The following is a 22,549-nucleotide window of genomic DNA, read 5'->3' on the forward strand; positions in this document are numbered from 1 at the left end:
TCTTATTTCTTCAAAGTATTGCTGACTTTTGAAAACCATCCATCTGTGAGCCAGGATGGGAAGGGATGGTGTCCCCAGCCTGTTTGAGCAACAGGAGAGGGATCGCTTGATTCCCTGTTCTGTTCATTCCCTCTGGGGCACCTAGCATTGGCCACTGTCGGCAGACAGGACACTGGGTTAGATGGATCTTTGGTCTGAGTCTAACCGTTCTTATGTTTCCGAGGCAGAGCTGCACAGGAACCCTTCAATGGCTGTTTCTCAGGGGTGCTATTTCTGGGAAGCCAGTCATAGGACTGTGATGAGGTTTTATCCTCAACTTTGATTTCCTCCCCTCAGATGGCTTGGAAGAGACAGTGTCAGGTTCCAATCCCCTCTATGCAAGGACACTCCTCACTGCAGGTGACCAAAAGTGAGAGTCTTCCCCATTAAGTCTCCTTGTTGAGGTCTCTTCCCGTCCTAGTATTCTATGATTCTATGATTATACTCGGTTTGGGAGGGTGAAAACAGACTCATCTGTTTTGCTTTTGTTTCTAATCGGCATCACTTGTGCTCTCTCTAATGCGAGGCAGTGATGTTTACGTTCAGACTGCAGAGGATGTGAATTAATCTTTTCCATCGTGGGAAGATATCACCTTGAGTCAAACCCTCGAAGTCACTTTCCTCTGGCTGTTTGCGACGAGGGTGCTTGCGGGTAGAAGCACTTTGGGTTGGGTGTCTTGTGCTTTCCTCCCTGCTTCCTGTTTCTTGCAAGCCTCTGTCTGCCGTGCCCTCTCGTTCCAGATGTGAACTGCTGCTTTGTGGAGAGGAATCTGTTGCAGGGGGGAGTCAAAGCTCTTTCTGCAGCTACATGACTCTGCAGAAGGGGCCATGCTGGGGACTTTCCCGCGCAGGGTTCCTGGTAGTGAGTCTCACGAGGCCTCCTTCCGTCAGCCTGCCCAGTTCTGCTGGATCACTCACAGCTCACTGCAAGGGGCTGGATTGTGCAGAGCCAGACACAGCGCTGCAGTACAGAGATCCAGAGCAGCCACGCCTGCTCCACTAACCAGCAAAATAGGTCGTGCATCAGCAAATGAAAAAGGACAGATGGGGCTTGCTAATTCATCTTAGATTAGAGGAGTGCAGGATTAACCCTCGGGGTGCCATATCTCCAGAAGAGTAGGAATGGAAAGGAAGGTGTTGGATGAGGGCAGAATTTCAGGGCTACTCCTGACCCTGCTGGTATTTGTTAGCCTTAATGAATCAGATCGGCTGTAAAAGCTGCCCTGATCTGTGTCGTCAGGGTGCTGTGAACTCTCAGCTTGGGGTCTTGCTGAGAGCTAACCTGTCCCCCGTCGGTTCTGATCTAGTGTAGGCAGAGAGCCGCTCCGCTGTTCCTGCGCCCCCAGAAGAAGCAAACAGCGCTCTGCTGTCTGCATATTGCTAGTCAAGCTGCCCGACCCACAGTTTCCTGCACTGCCTTGGGTTCTGGGACAGGCTCTTGCTGAGTCCTTTGAACTCTCCAGCGCTTGGCTTCTCTGTGAGCGAGACAGAGCGCCGAGGCAAAACCCTTTGGTCTTTTCAATGGGTTCTCTCTGACACACGTCTCTCCTTTCCTGGAAATCAGGCCGTCGCCTTGGTGTGCTCCCATGGGTAAAGACAATCCGTGTGTTTGTCCTGGCGCCTGGTGCTCCCTGGTCCTTGTGGACACAGCAAGCCCTCTAAGGCTATACACCTGTTGATTCTTGGTTGGCCTCCCCTACTTGTGTGGGGCCTGAGGTTGCGAGGTGCCGACTGCTCTCAGCTCCTGGGGTATTAATGGGAGCCGAGGGCTGGTCGCAGCTCATGCCCTGTTGTTCTGTCTCCGGGTCTCTGTTGCGATCCCCAGTGGCACGTTTTCCCCCTTTTCCTTCCACTATTGCATTGCAGCCTGTTGTGAAACCCAGCATTACATCAGCCAGGAGGCCTCTTCTGGCTTCCTTGAGCAGGTCCTGGTATTTTCAGGCATTGGCCCCAGGCAGTTTGCCTACATGCAAGGCTTCTGACGTCAGGTGGTTTGGAGCGCGCACTACAAGAGCTGAACAATGGCCCGGCTCCTCCCTGCCTTCTCTGTGGCTTGGCCTCATCTTGAGCTAAGAGGAGGTTTGCCATCCCCACCTGCTTTTAGCCCAGGCCTGTGTAACTCGGAAAGCAGCGAGGGCCATATTACCCAAAGAAAACAGCTGCGGGCAACGAGTAGGGATGCTCTCCCAAAAATACCGAGCAGAGCACAAAACAAACAAACAAAACATCACACAAGTCTCCACTTGGCCCCCTCACTTTTGTCTCTCCTGCACCCTGCCCCTTGGTGCCTTCCCCTTTCTCCTGACCTGCCCCCTCCCCTACCTGGCTTCTGCCTTCTAGGTTGTGGGGCTGCTGGAGCCTTTTTTAATTCAGCGGTCGTCACATCACAATGCCACATCACGCCAGCATCCCAGGCGTCTGCCGGCATCCCGCCCCCCGCCTCCTCGTGCCGGAGCTGCATGCAGGCAGCCCGGCAGCGAGAATCACCACGCTTCCCCCGTCCCCGGCAGTGCTCCGCTCCTCTGCCCGGCCGATCGGATGAGGCTGCACCGCCCGTAGTCGGCACGGGCCACACAGTGAGCCCCTGAGGTCTGCATGTAGCCCTTGGGCCGCATGTTGTGCAGGCCTGTTTTAGCCAAAACCAGCTGCAACAGGCATGCGGGGTTTGCTCAAGTCATTAGTCGGCATGTATTCATGCTGTCACCAATCCATCCTTTTGTCCAGGCAATGATTTAGGTCAGAGGGTTGTCTCGCTGCTCCCTTTGTATTATCTGTATCAGACTAGCTTCCAAGGGTAGATTGCTATTGGGTTAAACCATTCTGCCTATAATCCCGTATAATGGGAATAATCCCTCACAAAGCAATGGAGAATCAAGCGGGAAGGCTATGCTATTTCTACAGTACATCAGGTATATATGTAACACCGGCAGATCTCTGTCACCTGCAAGCAGAATCAAACCTGGGCCCTCTAGAGCTTAGTCCATGAGCCGCTACTGCTTGAGCTACAAGTCAGCTGGCTCTCAGTTAAGCCCACAGAGCAGACTCGCTCTTCTCTTCGTAAGTGGTTCTTGCTGCTAGACAGGACACTGCACCCCACCCAGACAGTGCATGAGCCACACATAGACAGGAATCGGAACAACCTGTGCTCTCGTTCCCAAAGGAAACCCTTTTTTACAGACACAGGTAAAATATCAAATTATTAAACAGCCCCTTGCTGCTCCTTATCTGTACATGCCAGACAGAACAGAATATCGCTGTCTCTGAATCTGTGTTCCAGTTTCCTTTCAACATGTCTACACTGATCACCTAGGCACCCCCAGGCAGACTTGCCTCGCTAGCTCAGATCTTGGGGAGGCAGCCCAGGAGGAAATTGTGCAACTCAAGACATCTGCCTCTTATCCGTGGTCTTCCCACCCAGAACCCTTCCACCTCCCACTTTTTGGATCAGCTGCTGACAGCACTCGGAACGCCCCCTCGTTCTGCCCTCCTGAGATTATTCTCCCTTGCTCCCAACACTTTGCAGCACGTCTGCCCTACTCTTTTCTCATCCATCTAACGCCGAGGAAAGATCTGTTCATTCCAGGTAGGCTGAGGGGGCTCACTGCATGTCCCCTGGCATGACCACTAATTCTGGGATCAGCAAAAAGGTAGGCAGTGTTTGGCGTTCTGTCTGCAGGCCTGATCTGTAAACACTGATTACACTGCTTTCCCAGCCCTTCTCCCGGTGGCGTGTCTGTCTCCCAGGAGACTGCACGACAACAGCATCTTCTTTAGGGGCGTGAAGAGCTCGCTGCGCTGTGTGCGCGTTATGCAGGAGAGGGCGTGTAATTGCAAGGGAAGGCAAAGGAAGGCTATTTTGAGGAGCCTTGAATTGCTGATCCCAGGGTGCCTGCATCCCACCTTTTGTTCCTCATTTAAAAGAACGTAAATCCTGGTTGAACAGACAGCAGGAGGATACAACAGAGTCATCTGCTCATGTGGAAAAGTTCCATGGGAGGGAAGCTGGACATGAAACAACTGGAAGAAACAGCATATTCGTATAGAAATGGTACACAGAGTTCTCTCCCTGTCCTTGTCCAGGAAAAGACAATGGCCTCGTGATGTCAGCCCGCTCTCTGAAATGATCAGTATGCCGGTCATCTATATGCAGGGTTTCTTCCTGGGGGACTTACAAGGTTGTGACCCCATCGTGCATCAACTCTTATAACTGCTACTGGTACTTGGTACCTACAAAGCACTTTTCTCTTAAGGCTCCTCAAGCCCTTTACAAACAGTGACGTTTCCTAACCGCCCCCGGAGGTCAGTTTTATCATTCCTGTTTAAAGAAAGGAGAAGTGGCTTGTTCAAGACAGCAGAGATTGTAACTCTCTAGGACAGGGACTTTGGGCGAGATTCTGTGCTGTGCTCCTACGAGCTTTTAAACCACCCTTGTGCTAGGGGTGTGAACGGGAAACTAGTTCCCCAGTAAGCATTGCTCTTAGGCTATGTTTATACTGCTTCCTTCTTGTGCAAAAGATTATGCAAATGAAGCACGGATTAGCATATTGCTGCGCTTCATTTGCATAATCAACTAGGGGCCGTTTTTGTGCAAGAGGCTTTTGCACAAAAAGGAGCTGTGTAGACAGCTCCTTTTTGCGCAAGAGCCATTTCTCAAGAGGGTTTTTTTGTGCAAAAAGGAGCCATCTAAAAAGCCTCTTGCGCAAAAACGGCCCCTAATTAATTATGCAAATGAAGCACGGCAATATGCTAATCCATGCTTCATTTACATGAGCTTTTACACAAGAAGGAAGCAGTATAGACGTCGCCTTACTGTGGCTGCTGTGGGCGGAGGGGCTGCCCCGGTGCAGGCTGGAAGCCAGCAGCAGACCCAGCATCGAGATCCTAGTTAGTCTCTGTGGTCCCTTCATGAATAAGCAAGGATTTTCCCCAGAACTTCTTCCACACGGGGACACGGGCTGTGACCGCCTGGTAGCTGTCCCAGCCCCGGGGCGGGGGAGGAGGGCGGAACCCCGAGGGCGCACGCTAGCCTACAGGAAAGGAGTGCTGCTCATGACACACCATTGGAGCCAAGTGCAGGTTTCAGCCCTAATGACTTTTTTTGTCCATCCTGCCACTCAGGCCAGCCATGCACTCTGTGGCTAGGCAGGGAGGGGGGGCGGGGTCCGGAGTTTCTACTCGCCATGCCACAAAGCCAAACTGGCGGGGCAGTCTGACAAGGCCCCGCTACGACTATTCCGGCTTGGTGGGAAGGTGTCCTTGGCATTCCCGGCTCCCTCGGCAGCACCGGCCCCACCGCGATAGGGGAGTTTTGCAACCCCCCAGTGCAGCCTAACCCGGCGAGCTGCACATTTCCTGGCAGGCTGGCTCTGCTTTCACTCTCTGTCTTACAAAGGGGGATTTTTCACAGGCTTTCCTCCCTGCAGCCTTGTGACTCTGACAAATCGCTCCGTTGGGTGTGAGTTCATCGGAACCCAGGAAAACAACATGGTGGGTGGAAGAAGGGACGTGTCAGACCTACCGCGTTTCCCCCCCCACGTCGCTGACTTGTGTGCGGTGCTGTACAGTAATAGAGAGAGAGACCCACACGCTGCGCAGCCCCGTGGAGGATGGGACCATGGCAAAGGGGTCAGTACAACAGCACTGCAGGGTGTTGCTGGTTTATGGCTCCATGGGAGAGGTCTCATTTTAAGGCAGCTACGAGAATCTACGTCCAACCCTGCTCTCATGTAAGCAGAGAAGAGACGGACGATCTGAAGTCAGTCGTCACTCCAGTTTTATGCCAGTGTAACTGAGAGCAGAATTTGACCCTCTCGTATGGGTTTGGCTGTCTGTGTCACTGAGGCTTTTAAAATCTCCCTAATTTTTTTTTCTATATCAAACAGCCACAACTGGAGGCCACTCCCAAGAAAGCCATGTGATTTCTTGTACAGAACTTCCTAGGTGTAGATAAGCTGATCTGCAGATCCAGGAGACTTTCCCCTTAGCTCCCTCCTTTAACAGCAAACTTCCTTGTTTACTCCTTCCCAACAAGGATTATTTTCCGTTTGAATAAAAACAAACCGTTGGGTCTAAACTGTTCCTGGGTCAGGAATATGCCGAAGGGGAGTCTATGAACTCCTAAAGCTGAGGAAATTCTCCACAAAGAAACAGCTCTATTGCTATGGAAATGCTGTTTTATTCAATACTAGATTGACCCTGGCATTGCTTGGGTCCTTCAGGGCAGGAGGCTGGGAGTGTGGGGATGCAGGGGTCAGGGCAAAGGCTTGGGGATGTGGGGGGCTCAGGGCAGGAGGCTGGAAGTGTGCAGGAGTCAGGGTTGCGGGTGAGTGGGGTTCAGGGCCTGGGCTGAGGATTTGGGGCTGCAGGAAACAGGACTGGGGTGAGGGCAGGGGGCCGTGCAACTGACTTGCCAGCTGCTTCCTAGGGCCAGCCTGGGGAAGCAGAGGCTGTGTAGCCTACCTGCCAGTTGGTTCCTAGGTCTGGGGCGTTTTTTGCCCCCTGTGGTCATTTGGCAGTATAACTGTCATTCCCCCCTGCTTGCTGGCCCCCTGTGTTTTTTCTACAATATAACTGTTCTTGCTATCACCCTCCCCCCTTTCCACTTGATGAGAAACAATCACATTCCACGCACATCCCATTTCCTGGCACAACCAAACCCTGACTTCGCTTTAAATTATGATACAAGGAATCTGCCTTCCCAATTTGGTAGTCCTAACTCTTACCATTCAGGGGGAATTCTTGAACAAACAGATTCACCAACGGAATAATGGACACACAGAAAGATGCACAAACTCTCTCAAATAGATAGCAGATTAATTATTATTTCTTATACAGAAATCTGGTAAAAAGTAGGGTACATGACTCTGACCCTGTCTTAGTCTTTTAGTTTCAAATAGATGGCATATCTGGACCATGGCAGGCTCCGGGGCATCAAAAGTCCCTAGTATTGGTGAGAATTAGGAAATAGCTGAATCCCTTCTGGACTATAAAGGTGGGCAAAGATTCTGAGGGATTTTAAGGGTGGAGGGGGAGAGGAACATGGCCAACCAACTAAAAATACATGAAAGGATCCCCTTGAAAATCTGCTCAAATCCACCCTGGCTTCTCTCCTTTCTGTTTGTGTCATGGCTTCTGGCATATGGAATAAAGAGCCATTTCTGCCAAGTCAGTGGGTGGCCAGCTGATGTGTTTCACATTGATTCTCTTTGTGCCTGTATTAGCACAGGGATATCAGGCCTGTCTCATTGTAATTTTCAGTAACAGGGATGAAATTGTCTATGTTCCAGGTACAGTATATAGCTTGTACGAAGGAAGGGAACATGACTGAGTTGTAGAAGAGAGCGGGAGCTCAGTATCCCATTAGGATCTGAGCCCTGGCTTACAACAATTCTTGTATTGCTTAAACTATTTCAGTTGGGAGTGTGATTTTTTCCTACTAAAATAGTTTAAATCAGTGCCACAATGAATGTGGACTCAGCTCTACTGTCTTAACTTATCTCCCTTCCCAAATGAGAGTAGCTATACTGGTATAAGGCATGTTTATTTTACCATCTATTTTAGAAACATGCATCTGTCTGTCTGTCCAGCCGTCTGTGAATCCGTTTGTTCCAGAACTCCTCTTAAGCAGTTTCAGAGGGGTAGTCATGTGTGTCTGTAACTGAAAAAACTGAAAAAACAACAAATGGTCCTGCAGCACCTTAGAGACTAACAAAAAATGTAGATGGTGTCATGAGCTTTCGTGGGCACAACCCACTTTTTCGGATGAAGTGGGTTATGTCCACGAAAGCTCATGATACCATCTACATTTTTTGTTAGTCTCTAAGGTGCTGCAGGACCATTTGTTGTTTTTTCAGTTTTTTCCTCTTAAACAGTAAGAGCTAGGACCAACAAATTTGGTATGCAGCTTCCTCTTATCATAACTTAAAGATAGGTAAGGGCTTGGTTGTGCCAGGACAATGGGATGTGCCTGGAATGTGATTGTTTCTCATCAGATGGAAAGGGGGTCTGGTAGGAGAGACGGTATACTGTAGAATGGCCACTGGGGGCAGCAGGGGCCAGAGATGGGGACTGGGACACCTATAACCCCATTGGGGCAGCAGGGGGCAGAGGAAGGAGAAAGCAACAGCTATCTACTATATATTTCAGAGAGTTTGTTGTTTGTGTGTCTGTCTGTCTGTTCCGCAGCTGGGGGACATGCACCCCTGCCCCGGCTTTGCCTGCTGCAGCAGCCATCGACAGATGCTTCTCACCTGGCCCCAAGCTGCTGCAGTGAGGGGGGGGCTGAGTAGTCCTCTCTCCCCAGGGCAGTCTGCATCCTGAGCCCCTCCTCCCCAGCCCCGCCCCAGAACAATGATTTCAATAAACAAAACTTATTTGAGTGAAGGACCCGCGCAATGTCGGGCAAATCTTCTCGTACCAATATAACTGGATTTAGACTAGGGGTTGTACTGGTTTAACTACGCTGCTATAATTATAGTGGTACAATTTTATATGTATTCAGGACTGTAGACATTGCTATAGTATAGCTAATCAGACCTGTGATCCATTTTGTCCAATATACTGCCTCCCTCAGCAGTCTGGACCAGTTGCTGCACAGGAAAGCTTGAAAAGAGCAATCATGCAGTGACCTACACTTAGAAGTTTCTTCCTGGTGTCTTTCAGCTAAAGGTTGGTTTTTGCTCCAAAGAGAGATGATTTTTATCCCTTCTGTTTATTGATTCCTTCCCCTGCTTTTTGTGATGGCTCTTCTACTAACTCATTGATTGTCCTAAGGCAGGTAACTTGCTTTCCTTGTACCTCAGTCCCCACATCTATAAAATGGGAATAAATATTATTGTTGTTGTTGTTGTGCAGAAGCCTGGTAAAAGGCAGGTTGCCTGACTCTGACCCTTTCTTAGTTATGTTAGCAGATATCCTTCACACTCAACTTCCTACTTATAGACGAGATGTCTTTGGCTTTCATGCTAGGTTGCCATCTTAATACAAGGATTTGTGTTCCCACATAGTAATTGAATTCCCTTAGCCACTTCTGAGTTTAATACAAGCCATGTGAATAGGTGAAAGTCATGGGTTTGGTCTTTATGGCAGAGAGGCCAGAGTGAAGCTAATTCGAAATACTGGCCGTATGGCTGGTGAGCAATGGCAGCTCTGCAGCAGCCAACCGGGATGACAGATAACTGAGATCCTCAAGGCAGGCTATTAAGGAAAAGAAGTGCAGAGGGATATATGGAAGTCAAACCCAAGATTTGAATTCGGGGCTCTCAGTTCCAGCCCCAGTGTAAGACGTTCTGGCTCGTATCTCACTCAACCACCCATTTTACTGTGATGTCTGTTACCTTTATAACCCACCACAGAGTATGTTCCCATCTGGTCTCGCTTGACAGTTACACCCAGTGGACAATCGCACTGGCCTGGGCGTCAATATCCGACCTCCAACGGCGGAGTAGGGGGACCCAGGCCCACCCACTCTCCTGAGTCCCGGCCCATGGCCCTAAGGTAGGGAGGATGACTCCCTAACCTAGCAAACGGAGGTGATGCCCCTAAACTCGTTTGCATATGGGCTTCGCGACCCTGCCCTGGGCCACTTCCTACCTCCGCCGTCCGAGTCTCTTCCCCGCACAGCCCCTCCCTCTTCCCCGACCTGGGCTTCTAAATCCAGCCCCACTGCTTCCTGACTATGGCGGGTGCTGGCCAGTCTTGGCTCCCGAGCCTCCTCCGGCTCCGGGTAAGAGCGCGGTTGCTTCACCCCGCCATACCCAGGTTTGTCTCACAAAGCCTTGCTGCTTATCCAGGGAGGAGCAAATGAGGCCTATATCCAGAGAAATAAATGTCTAAATATGCAAATTTAGCACAGCTATTTAGAAGATACTTACAGTATGATTGTTGTCTAGAAGGTATTGACGAAGCTCTACTCTTCCCATCAGATGGATAATTATTGTAGTCAGTCTGGTTACAATCTGAAAGTCAATTGGGAAATACCAAACTTTTCCATGCTGTTTTGATGTGCACTTCATAGACATGTCAGATTTTTCTGCTCCAGTTCCCCAGTATAATAAGAGGCAATGTCTTTCCTGCTGGTTGACCTGCCTTTTAATGGGAGACAATGTTGGCAGAGCCTCAGGGTAGGAAACATACGCCCATACTCAAAAGTAAATGGTAGTGCTGCACCTTCCACGTCGATGTGATAAGAATATGAGTTGCAATATAAAGTCTTCTTTTATCTATCTGTCAGTTCTGTGCTGGAGTGATAGAGACGGCAGGCTACATTTCGCCTCGGAGAAGAGTTACAGGGTGAATAAATCCCTTCATTATTCTTTCTAAGAACTATGTAAAAGAAACAATGGTCCAAGGAGTGTTTCAGCGCATCCCACAGACGTGCTTATCTCTAATAAAGAATGCGCCCTTCAGAATTATAGGGGTCAGTGTACAATATCTCACATTGATCCCAGCAGTTGTTTAAAACAAGGATGGCAGTGATATACTTAATTTTATGCATGCTTGGCATAGCCCTCAAATTCCTGCTAGGGAGGTCTTGCCATTTTGGGGATCATCTTGCTTGTAAATGGCATTGTTTTGTTGTGTTAGACGCTGGTCTTATCATCATTTTTAACAGCCCCCAAGCTTTGATTAGATGGCGCCAAAACACCCCGGAGAGAAGGTGTGCAATTGCTTAATATGTGGGGGGCAACAGCATATCAGCTGGCAGCGTCTTGACATGTGGCTCTAAGGTGTGGCCAAGAATGGTGATGATCGGATGTAAAGCAGAGAGATCATCGGGCGTCGTGTGGTGGGAAGGTTTCATGGCACATCGCCTCAAACTGACATGTGACTATGACACGGCACAGAGGTGCCACCGGGCACGAGGTGTTAGTGGCACGCTGGCATGTTGTGGCACTCCGTCCCGATGTGGCCCGTGACATGGAACTGCAGCCTGCGGAGGCAGTGCCTGGCGCTGGCACGTTGTCGTGGCGTGGCACCAAGGTGTCACAGTCGGTCAGTAACACGGTGATGTCATGGCATGATGACATCATAGCTGTCAGCGAGCAGCCTCTGCCAGTTTGGGGCCACGCCGCCCCACTTCCAAGCCCCTCCAGAGAACGGTGGGGCCCGCCCCCTGCCGTTACACCCCAGTGACATACATTGAGGCCTCCCCCTCCTGGAGGTTGGTATAGTCCTTGCTGTTTTTCTATAGTGCCCATTTATAAAAAAGGAAATAAGAACAACCCAGGAAACTACAGACCAGTTAGTTTAACTTCTGTGCCAGGGAAAATAATGGAGCAAGTAATTAAGGAAATAATCTGTAAACACTTGGAAGGTGGCAAGGTGTTAGGGAACAGCCAGCATGGATTTGTAAAGGACAAATCATGTCAGATCCATCTGATAGCTTTCTTTAATAGGATAACGAGTCTTGTGGATAAGGGAGAAGCGGTGGATGTGGTATACCTAGACTTTAGTAAGGCGTTTGATATGGTCTCGCATGATATTCTTATCAATAAACTAGGCAAATACAACTTAGATGGGGCTACTATAAGGTGGGTGCATGACTGGCTGGATAATCATACTCAGAGAGTAGTTATTAATGGTTCACAATCCTGCTGGAAAGGTATAACAAGCGGGATTCCGCAGGGGTCTATTTTGGGACTGGTTCTGTTCAATATCTTCATCAACGATTTAGATATTGGCAAAGAAAGTACACTTATTAAGTTTGCAGATGATACCAAGCTGGGAGGGGTTGCGACTGCTCTGGAGGATAGGGTCATAATTCAAAATGATCTGGACAAATTGGAGAACTGGTCTGAGGTAAACAGGATGAAGTTTAATAAAGACAAATGCAAAGTGCTCCACTTAGGAAGGAACAATCAGTTTCACACATACAGAATGGGAAGCGACTGTCTAGGAAGGAGTACGGCAGAAAGGGATCTAGGGGTTATAGTGGACCACAAGCTGAATATGAGTCAGCAGTGTGATGCTGTGGCAAAAAAAGCAAACATGATTCTGGGCTGCATTAACAGGAGTGTTGTGAGCAAGACACAAGAAGTCATTCTTCCGCTCTACTCTGCGCTGGTTAGGCCTCAATTGGAGTATTGTGTCCAGTTCTGGGCACCACATTTCAAGAAAGATGTGGAGAAATTGGAGAGGGTCCAGAGAAGAGCAACAAGAATGATTAAAGGTCTAGAAAACAAGAGCTATGAAGGAAGGCTGAAAGAATTGGGTTTGTTTAGTTTAGAAAAGAAAAGATTGAGGGGGGACATGAGAGCAGTTTTCAGGTAGCTAAAAGGGTGTCATCAGGAGGAGGGAGAAAAATTGTTCATCTTGGCCTCTGAGGATAGAACAAGAAGCAAGGGGCTTAAACTGCAGCGAGGGAGGTTTAGGTTGGACATTAGGAAAAAGTGGTGAAACACTGGGATAAATTGCCCAGGTAGGTTGAGGAATCCACATCTGTGGAGATATTTAAGAGCAGGTTAGATAAATGTCTATCAGGGATGGTCTAGACAGTATTTGGTCCTGCCATGGGAACAGGGGACTGGACTCGATGACCTCTCGAGGTCCTTTCCAGTCCTAGGCTATGTCTACACTCAAGGCTTCTTGCACGAGTAATATGCAAATGAGGGGTAAGCATGGCATATCGCCGAGCCTCATTTGCATACCTAATGAGCCACCATTTTTTTCAGAAGAGGCTCTTGCGCCAGAAGGAGCGTCTACACGGCCCCTTCTCGCACAAGAAAACCCCTCTTGGGCAATGCCGTTCTTCCTGGAAATAATCCGCGTAACGGCGTTGTGCAAGAGGGTTTTCCTGCGCGAGAAGGGGCCGTGTAGACGCTCCTTCTGGCGCAAGAGCCTCATCTGAAAAAAATGGTGGCTCATTAGGTATGCAAACGAGGCTGGGCGATATGCCACGCTTAGCCTCATTTGCATTTTACTCGCGCAAGAAGCCGCGAGTGTAGACATAGCCCTGGCGTTCTGATTCTCCCGCCTGCCGCAGCCTTTGCCCACTTCCCTGGCCCTGTGCCCGCATCCAAAATGGCCGCTCCGGCGGGCGAGCCGTCCCCACGTGACGAACGCGGGGCGGTTGGCGCCCCGCCCCCTCGCGCCTGCGCGCTGGGCGCGGGGCGGGTGCTGAGGGGAGAGGCGCCCGTGGCCGCTCCCCTCCTGAGGGGAAGCCGTTTGTCTCCTCAGGCAGCGCGCGGGGCCGGCGGCGCCATGGGCTCCGAGAAGGACGCCGAGTCCCCCCGCTCCTCGTCCATCCACGCGGCCGCCCCCAAGTGCCCGAAGCCCGGCCGCCGCCGCCGCCTCTCCTTCCAGAGCGTCTTCTCGGCCGCCGCCGCCTCGGCCTCGGGCGGGGTGAGGGGCCGCCGCCGGGCCAAGGCCGAGCCGCCGCCGCCCGCCCCGGCCCCGCCGCCGCCGCCGGCCCCCCCCGCCGCCCCGCCGGCCGAGGAGGAGGCGGCGGAGCTGGAGTGCCCGCTGTGCCTGGTGCGGCAGCCGGCGGACAACGCGCCGCGCCTGCTCTCCTGCCCGCACCGCTCGTGCCGCGCCTGCCTGCGCCAGTACCTGCGCATCGAGATCACCGAGTCCCGCGTCAACATCTGCTGCCCCGAGTGCAGCGAGCGCCTCAACCCGGCCGACATCCGCCTGCTGCTGCGCGACGCGCCCCACCTCGTCGCCAAGTACGAGGAGTTCATGCTGCGCCGCTGCCTGGCTGCCGACCCCGACTGCCGCTGGTGCCCGGCCCCGGACTGCGGGTGAGCGCTTGGCCCCCCTTTCTGAGGGGTCTGGTCTGTGGGGGCGGGGGTCTGATCCTCCCTTCACGGGGGGGGGGGGGATAATGGGTCTGACCCTCCCTTTCTGAGGGGTCTGGTCTGTGGGGGGCAGAGGTCTGATCCCCCCCTTTCTGAGGGGTCTGGTCTGTGGGGGCGGGGGGGGTCTGATCCTCCCTTCTCGGGGGGGGGGAGTCTGGCCAGGGGAGCGGGATAATGGGTCTGACCCCCCCCCCTTTCTGAGGGGTCTGGTCTGTGGGGGCGGGGGGGTGTGATCCTCCCTTCTCGGGGGGGGGGGGGGAGTCTGGCCAGGGGAGCGGGATAATGGGTCTGACCCCCCCCTTTCTGAGGGGTCTGGTCTGTGGGGGGCGGAGGTCTGATCCCCCCATTCTCTGGGGAGGGTCTGGCCAGGGGAGAGGGGCAGCGGGTCTGATCCCCCCCTTTTCTGAGGGTCTGGTCTGTGGGGAGCGGGGGTCTGATCCCCCCTTCTCTGGAGGGGAGTCTGGCCAGGGGAGCGGGATAATGGGTCTGATCCCCCCCAATTGTGGGGGGTCTGGCCTGGGGAGAGGGGCAACGGGTCTGATTCCCCCCCTTTTCTGGGGGGGTCTGCCCAGGGGAGCGGGATAATGGGTCTGATCCACCTATTTCTGCTGGGTCTGGCCTGGGGAAAGGGGCAGTGGGTCTGATTCTTCCCTTCTCTGGGGGGGTTCTGGCATGGGGAAAGGGGCAATGGGTCTGACCCCCCCCCTTTTCTGAGCAGTCTGGTCTGTGGGAGGGCTGGGGGTTCTGATCCCACACCTTCTCTGGGGGGAAGCTGGCCTGGGGAGAGGGGCAGCAGGTCTGATCCTCCTCATTGGAAAGGGTGGGACTGGTTTGGGGGGCTGCCTGACTTTGGGAGAGCCCTGAGGATAGTGGGACTGACTCCGGGGGAGGAACAAGGATTCTGTTCCCAGGGAAAGGGGGATGAACTGTGGAAGTGCAAAGTTGTCTCTAATTTGAGAGGGATGGGATCCTGCCTTTCTCCTGGAATCTGTCAGGGGAAGGAACTGACATTGCTACAGGCAGTGGAGGCTGCTTTGGCTCTCTCTCCTGGGTGGGTTTTCCATCTGTCAGGAGTTGCTGAAGGGAGTTACTGACCCTGTTGAATGGGTGGGGTTTGAGTTGAGTTTGTCTTGAGTTTGCTGTGACTCTGCCAAGATGCTGACTTGGTAATGTGGGAAGGGACCCTGGGCTTTTAACTGAAACCTTTGCAGGAGAAATTGTGAAGCTGATGCAAAGAAAAAAACCTTTTTCCCTAATAATGCTGCTAGTAAAGGTAATAGTTTGTCAATTCATCTCCTCAGAGCCATTCATTATTAAGCTGTTTGACAAGGAAAGGGGCATGCGGCTTTTCTTATGTGTGTAGGTTCCTTTATTTAAAGGACACCGTAAGGAACAACCAAGTTGTAAGACCACAGCACTGGAGATGTATTAGTCATTGCAAGCTAAAGTTGCCCAACTGAACAGTGTAAATGTTTGGGAGTATGGGGTCAGACTATAAAACTGTCATGTTAAACTTTGCACTGGGACAAGTCATTTGCCCTTACTTAATCACACTTTTTTCCTGTCTTTTTAAAATAAGGATGGTGCTGCTTACCTACCCATGGAAAGTCTTTTGATGAAATGCCCTATATAAGTTGGGCATTAATTTTTTTTTTTTTTTTTTTTGCAATATGAAATGAAAATGTACATCCTTCATTTAAACAATTGCTCTGGGGTCACTCTGTGGATGAGGGGTTCAGTGTGCAGGCTTCCCCAGGGAGAGAGGACTACCCAGCCCCCTCTCACTGCAGCAGCTTGGGGTCCAAGTGAGAAGAACCTCTCCATGGCCACTGCAGTTCCAGTGGGCACAAATGGAGGAGGGATGAATGTCCCCCAGTTGGGGCAGGTCCAGGTTCATCTACCCCTTGTGCTCCCCTGCCAAAGTGAGGAATGCAGCAAACTCTGTGCTTTCTCCTTGCTCCCCAACAAAGGGGAACAGCCAGCAATGTTCTGGTAGGAGTAGGGGAGGAAAAGCTGCAGCCTCTCCCCCCAAGGGCAACTAAGAGTGGGGAAACTCGGAATTGGGGCAGTCCTAGATGGAGGGGAGCGCCCCCATCCAGCCCTTTTTAGATGCATGGTGATTCTCTTTTCTAAATGATTTTATAAGAAACAATGCGATTCCAGGGACAGCCCATTTTCTTGATACAAACTTTTGCCTTGCTTTAAGTTATAAGAGGATTCTATATACCACATTCAGTGATCCTAGTTCTTACCATTTAGAAGGAGTTCTTGAACAATTGGATGTGCAAACTCTCTCAAATATATAGTAGATTCAGTGACACAGAGGACTGTTTCTTCTGTTTTAAGCCTATTCATCCCTTAGAAGCACACTTCTGTAAAAAATGGAGCATGTTCTAGTAACTTAAATGATTTTTTTATTACCTTGCCAATGACTCACTTTGTGACCTAGCCAAGTCACTTAACCTCTATTTAGCTAGTTGGAACTAGACCTATGTATATTTGAACCGGGGACGTTTTTTTTGAGTCTTAATAAATAAATGTTCTGAAAAGTATGAAATATTAAATTAAATCAGAGGCTCCAGCATGCCGGAATTCTCTTCCTGCCCATTCTTTTCCATGTCTTGCAGATACCTAGACAATTTCCTATAGATCCAGGTAGATAAGCTGTAGTTTGTGTCAGTTAATAACTGGTTGTTATATCAGTTTTATAGTCAGGGAGCATTGTCTTACATACTAAGGGATGTGAAACCATGAGTTGTTGGAGTATTGATATGAAGTTCCACCTTTCCAGAGAATGTTTCAGAATAAATTCTTAGGGGGTTTCAGTTGTGATCACATCATTGTTTCTCTAATTTATTTTTATCCTGAAATAATGGGAAGTACAGTGTTTCTCTTGTTATGTGTGCTGGTAAGAGCTAAAATAGAATTGGTGAGTGATAGAAATTATTTCCTCACTTGAAGGAGGAATGTTGCTTTTCCTCAGTGAGGAAGATCTTTACCAAGCTGGCACTAGGACGTTGAAGCTAACTCATGGAAGAATAATGTTGAATCATACTGACTCATTCACTAGTTGCTTAAGTGAGGAACTGTCTTAACTGGCCAAAACTGTCCATCCTAAACTTTCTAGATTATCCAATTGTTGCTTTCATTTTCTCTTCTTTCTTTAAAGGAAGCTCATCTAGGTTTCTGATGTAGGATAAGCACAAGCTGGCTGGCAGAGGGGATTCTGTATTTTATGTATATGAGAATGCTGCAGAAACAAACAGGAGTCTTAAAATACAATCCCAAGCAGCGAGGAAGTTACGGGATGTTCTGTCCTTGTGTTCAGAACAAAGGTGGAAAGATTTCTAAGATCTAATCACAAACTCTGTGAGCAAGTTGCTTAACCTCTTTGTCTCAGGTTACCTGAGACACAGAGTGTTTGGTACACAGTTGCTGTGTACAGATTTATTTACTGTTAAAGCTTGTTCATTGGGAGATCAAGGATAAGTTAGCTTAAAACAGTCCTCGTAGGTATTGGGAATCAGATCAGGGATAGATCAGATCATACTCCTGACATCATCATGCCTTTGGAATCTGCCTTACTGATCAGTTAGAGAAAACTCTGTTCTACATTTTCTCTCTTTTACTTGATGTGATGTTTATCAGAGTATTTGGTTTAAAATGTAACACACCAAAGCTAATTGAGACTGCCTGGCCTTATAAAGATGTCCCTCGGCTGTCCCCAAAGGTACTACTTTTTCACTAGTAGTCTACAGTATATACCTGAAAGTTGCTGTGGCAGGCTTCTGAAGGCTTGTGTAACATTGGTCTTTGTTGCACAAACAGTTGATGCCACCTGGCTGTCCTGTTTGCCCAACGAGCTAATAGTATAGACAGAGGCAGCTTACAAAAGGCTTCAAAGGAAATATAGAGTTGATGTCCCCTTCTCTTCCTCTTCGAAACCATCAAGCTGGGATGGATCACTTTGTGAAATTCTGCTAGTAGCCAGGACATCCCTGCTCTCTTCCTTGTTAGTGACATTTTAACAACGGCAGTCAAAATCAGTCCTGAGCTGGAAAGAGAGATTATTTCCCCTACATGCTCTCTTCCTGGCAAACTTGCCAATCCTTCTGTAAAACCAGGAATACCGGTTACTGACAGTGCCTGAATAGCCTTCAGTACTGGGGTTTGAGCTTGAAGGGCTAGTACAAAGGACTGATGAGCAATCTTGTTCTCAGGAGTTCTGATGAACGTTACCTCCTCTTCTCCCACATTCCATTCCATTCAAGAATGTGGGGCTTCGACTCATTCATCTCCAGCCATGCAGTTTTGAGCGGTTTAGAGAGTAGTTGTGTCAAGTGTCTACTGGACAGATGTTCCAAAACATAAGCCCCATGGCATGCAGCATTCTGACATACTTCTACATCCCACCCTTGTTCCTAACAACTTCATAAGTGAGCAAACTTAGCTATGCTTTCCAGAGAGGTAAAATACAGACATAACATTGGAATCTGTTTCCATGGCAATGTTGGTCTGTTGGAACTCCACCAGCTCTTCATACAAATACAGATTTTTGTCCCCCATTGCAATCAGCTGGAGCTGCTCTCTGGTATTTGTCTCGCTATATCTACCAAAGGCTTAGGGAAACAACTGCACTCTGTAGGCTGAACTAAGCGTGAAGGAGGCTGAACATGATTGTGATGAGGCAAGCACAGCTTTTGCTCCCTCTGAGCAAATGGAGGAGGCAGGCATCTCTATGGCTGTGTCAGGGTAGGCTAGGAGTAGCACTCTCTCTAATAATATTGGGGTTTAATGTAGAGGCTTGGAGCCACACCTGCAATGTGGAAAGGTCAGGATATTCCTTGTCACTCCAGCAGCTGTGGTTATACCAGGAAGTGAGTAATTGTTACACTGCAGGGATGTGTCTACGGCCAGGTGAAGAAGGATGTATACATGTGCATCCTTCTTCACCTGGCCTTTGACATATCCCTGCAGTTAACTATTCAAGCCCTGGAGTGCTGGGTCTAGCCATATGCCATTCATATTCTGGATAGAGCATTTAATCTGCCTCTCTAGTTGGACTTGAGAATTCACAGCCTGACTAAAAAGCACATAGTTCACTCACACCAGTGAGCTTAATAGGTGATGAGCTTTCATGGGTCAGACCCACTTCTTGAGGAAGTAGGTCTGACCCACAAAAGCTCATCACCTATTAAACCATCTTGTTAGTCTTTAAAGTGCTACATAGTTTTTCCTTTTGTTTTAGCAAGATCAGACTAACATGGCTACCTCTCTATTACTATTCAACAGTGAGCTTGTTGCTGTTAGTGCTAGAGTTAAAATGGCAACTAAAATTCAGTGCTTAGTAATTGGCCTGGAGGTTTTGTCATTTTGTTTTTTTAAAGAGAGAACAGTACTCTCTGAGATGGTCAGAAAAGTGCCAGTAAAGCTTCGGAATTCTCTAATATAGGGCCAGTACATACTTAATGTAGCATGTTGAGCTTTCCTGGCCCTCTTGGTAGTATGGTTGTCAGAACCCAAAATGGCAACATCTCCTATAACAGCTGGCATCAAAGTGATTTCTTTAGAAGCTGTTAATGTCCTACCTCTTGAATGTATCTCTGTTAAGGAGTGTGCTGCAGTTTACTGGCAGGATGTGAGGATATGGAAAATATCCCTCTGACAAAATGTTCAATAATCAGATGTGGCTTGAGTTAAGTTGTTATCTTTCCTAGATTGTCTGCGTCCTCTCTTCTAGCATTGGTCCTGAATGCCAGAACAGTAACTGTTTTCCACGTGGAGGCCTTACAGTCCTGTCTTTCAGTCCCTGATCGTCAGCAGGGAGGCATTGTTTGTCTTTAACAATTATGCTGCACCCAGGCAGGATTAAGTTGCTGAAACTCCCATGGGAGTATGAATCACTGTGGTATGACACATTCAGCACTTCTCACGCTGCTGTCTCAAAAGCTGCTGCCTCAATGCAACTTGAATTCTACAAGCCCTAAAAATAAGCCATAAGTGCGGATATTCTCTCACCATTAACACACATGCTGCAGAAATCAGAATAATTCGCCCTTCTGTCAGTGTTACTGCTGAGCTTCTCTAGAGTAGTGCTCTGTAGTGCCATTTGGAGCTCATCCAGGTGAGTTTCCTTGTGGATGTGCCATCTGAATCTTTGTCTTTTCAACCATGTGTTTGGGCTATCTTTCTCATTTCTCTCCTCCTCTTCTCAATCTGAGTTCTTTCTGTATTTGCTCCATTTAAGACTGACCTTTGATAGAAGCTGCAGAAAACCAATGCATCCTTTCATTTGTAGTTCCTGTTAAATTCTGAGGCTGACTGTTTTGCATAAAGATGCTTTCCTCTAGAGATGGCCCAGAGCTCCCTTCCTGAAGTAGCTGCAGCGCTGTACATTTTTTCAAGTGCCAATCACTGTGTCACATGACAAAACAAAGATACAATTTAGTTTCACTGGGTTTTTCTGGATCTCCTCATGCCTCTTTCTGGGCTTTACTAACTGAAGCATATCAGTACAACTAGCAGATGAATGTCCTTACAGACAAATGGAAGTTAATGGAAGGAGCAAGCTGAGTTGGCCATGGGTAGCAGGGTGTGAATTGGCTGCATTCACTGAAGCAACAGAACTTGTAGACTTGACAGTAGGTCAAGAAGTTGAAGCTGGACAAACTTAGATTGGAAATAATGAGTAAATTTTTATCAGTGAGGGTAATTAACCATTGGAACAATTTACCAAAAGTTATTGTGGATTCTCCATCACTGGCAATTTTTAAATAAAGACTAGATATCTTTCTAAAAATGATGCTTTAGGAATTTTTTCAGGGAAGTTGGTCTTTGTTATACATGAGGTCAGCCTGAAAGATCAGAATGGTCCCTTTTGGCCTTGGAATCTATAAAGAAATTAATTTATTCAGTATGTCATGGTTGCAAGAGAAGGCTGTCTTTCGACAGAGGGATATAAATTAGGCACTTCGAAATTGCAAATGAAGCCGGGATTTGAATTTCCTGAGCTTCGTTTGCATAATCATGTTATGGTTTACAGGATCTTTCAAAAAAGCTTTCCCTTTTCGAAAGAACTGTCTAGACTGTGGTTTTACTTTTGAAAGAGTGCTTTTTTGAAAGAGCGCCATAACATGATTATGCAAATGAAGCATGGGAAATTCAAATCCCAGCTTCATTTGTAATTTCAAAGTGCCTAATTTACATCCCTCTGTTGAGAAAGGGATGTAATCGAGACACAGCCGTAATGTTAGTCACCTAATCTCAAAACCAATAATAAAAAAGATCCTTGGAATTGAAGAAACCAAGAATTTAAAGCTGACTTGTACAGAAAGAGCAGGTTCCATATCAAGAGAAATAGAAAAGCTGAATTTGGAAAGGAGCCCAGCAAGAGGACTTGATAGTGAGCTCTAGTCAGGCATTATGATTTACCTGTCCCATAGTCCAAAATTGCTTTAATCTCCACTGTATAAGAGTAACCATCTTTAACTTGCTGTTGAAGGCTCCAGAAACATCTATTTTCAATATTACAGTGAAAAAACAGCTATGAAAGTATAGCATCTCTAAGTAGATCCTAGCTAGGTTAAAATGACAAGGATATATGGTCACGAGCTTCATGGCGTAAAGCATTGTTTTCTGTAAGTTGTGTGCTTGGGTATCCACCCAGGAAATATTCAAATGCTGTCCAGCTGATTAGCAGTGCCCACAGCTGAAATCATGTGTTTCTACTTGAGGTGCACATCCACACGTGCCTCAATGCCCATAACAAAATGTATTCTGTACATGGATGGAAAATGCTAGAGAAAACATTGGTGTAAAGTTGCAAAGTGAGGTCAAGGAGAACTACTTCTTTTTGCATATCTTCATCCCCATGCACATCCATAATAGGATTGCTCAGTTGAATTATCGTGGTAGCGTAGTAGGGGAAAGGATTGTTATCCATCTAGTTAGATAGTGATATGTTATAGCCAAAGTGGATGTCAAGTATTTTATGAACGAGTCAGCCACATCCTCATTAGGTTGATAAGATTTGTCGTTAAAGTAGGTGTATGTAGTCTGTAAATATGTATTATGCCAAACAAAGAATATGCCTCTGTCCTGAAAAGGCTATATTTGCACAGGAGGGAACTAGCTAGGGATCCATCCGTTATCCACTACTAAAATTTAGCTGCCTCGGAGGTAGACTGGCTGTCTCTCTTCAACAGCAAATCTGTGTTACTCAACAGATGAACCATGGAAGTGTTCTTGTAGACTGCATTCCTAAGATAACTTTCTGGCTTTGTTAATTCTCCTGGTATCTTTGTCTTCCTCAGTTACGCTGTTATTGCCTACGGCTGTGCCAGCTGCCCCAAGTTGACTTGTGAGAGAGAAGGCTGCCAGACTGAGTTCTGCTATCACTGCAAACAGATATGGCATCCCAACCAAACCTGCGATATGGCCCGTCAGCAAAGGGCTCAGACGCTGCGGGTACGGACGAAGCACGCCTCAGGCCTCAGTTATGGACAGGAATCTGGAGCTGGTATGAATTAACAAGCTTCTCATTAGCCAGTATTAATTACATCTGTAAAGCCAGGAAAGAGCTCAGGCTGTTTTATAACACTTCCTGGAATCAAAGTGGGGTGTTAACTCTTGCCAGAGAGTACAACTATTTGGCACAGATGGACACCAGTAACATTGGATCTGGTCAGCTCTGATACACAGCACAGCTTCCCTTC

At 48.4% G+C, this 22,549-nt stretch overlaps 2 protein-coding genes across 4 annotated transcripts in view; one reads left to right on the top strand and one right to left on the bottom strand.

The window, feature by feature from the left end:
• The window catches only part of AZIN2 (antizyme inhibitor 2), a 59,193-nt gene extending 49,261 nt beyond the window's left edge, over positions 1–9,932 (bottom strand). Inside the window, exon 1 of the mRNA XM_075908504.1 lies at positions 9,912–9,932. The gene's annotated coding sequence lies outside the window, so the exon portion shown is untranslated. The remainder of the gene's footprint in view (positions 1–9,911) is intronic.
• The window catches only part of RNF19B (ring finger protein 19B), a 43,050-nt gene that overhangs the window by 10,651 nt on the left and 9,850 nt on the right, over positions 1–22,549 (top strand). The window contains exons 3-6 of one of the 3 annotated variants that reach the window (XM_075908732.1): positions 8,612–8,706; positions 10,271–10,329; positions 13,216–13,778; positions 22,148–22,353. In XM_075908732.1, coding sequence (XP_075764847.1) covers positions 13,240–13,778; positions 22,148–22,353 — 745 coding nt within the window. In that variant the 5' untranslated portion in view covers positions 8,612–8,706; positions 10,271–10,329; positions 13,216–13,239. Of the gene's footprint in view, positions 1–8,611; positions 8,707–10,270; positions 10,330–13,128; positions 13,779–22,147; positions 22,354–22,549 lie in introns of those variants that run through there. The other 2 variants (XM_075908733.1, XM_075908731.1) reach the window with 2 other exon arrangements.

The sequence above is a fragment of the Pelodiscus sinensis genome, chromosome 25 (genome assembly GCF_049634645.1).
Source record: "Pelodiscus sinensis isolate JC-2024 chromosome 25, ASM4963464v1, whole genome shotgun sequence".
NCBI classification, from domain to species: domain Eukaryota; kingdom Metazoa; phylum Chordata; order Testudines; family Trionychidae; genus Pelodiscus; species Pelodiscus sinensis.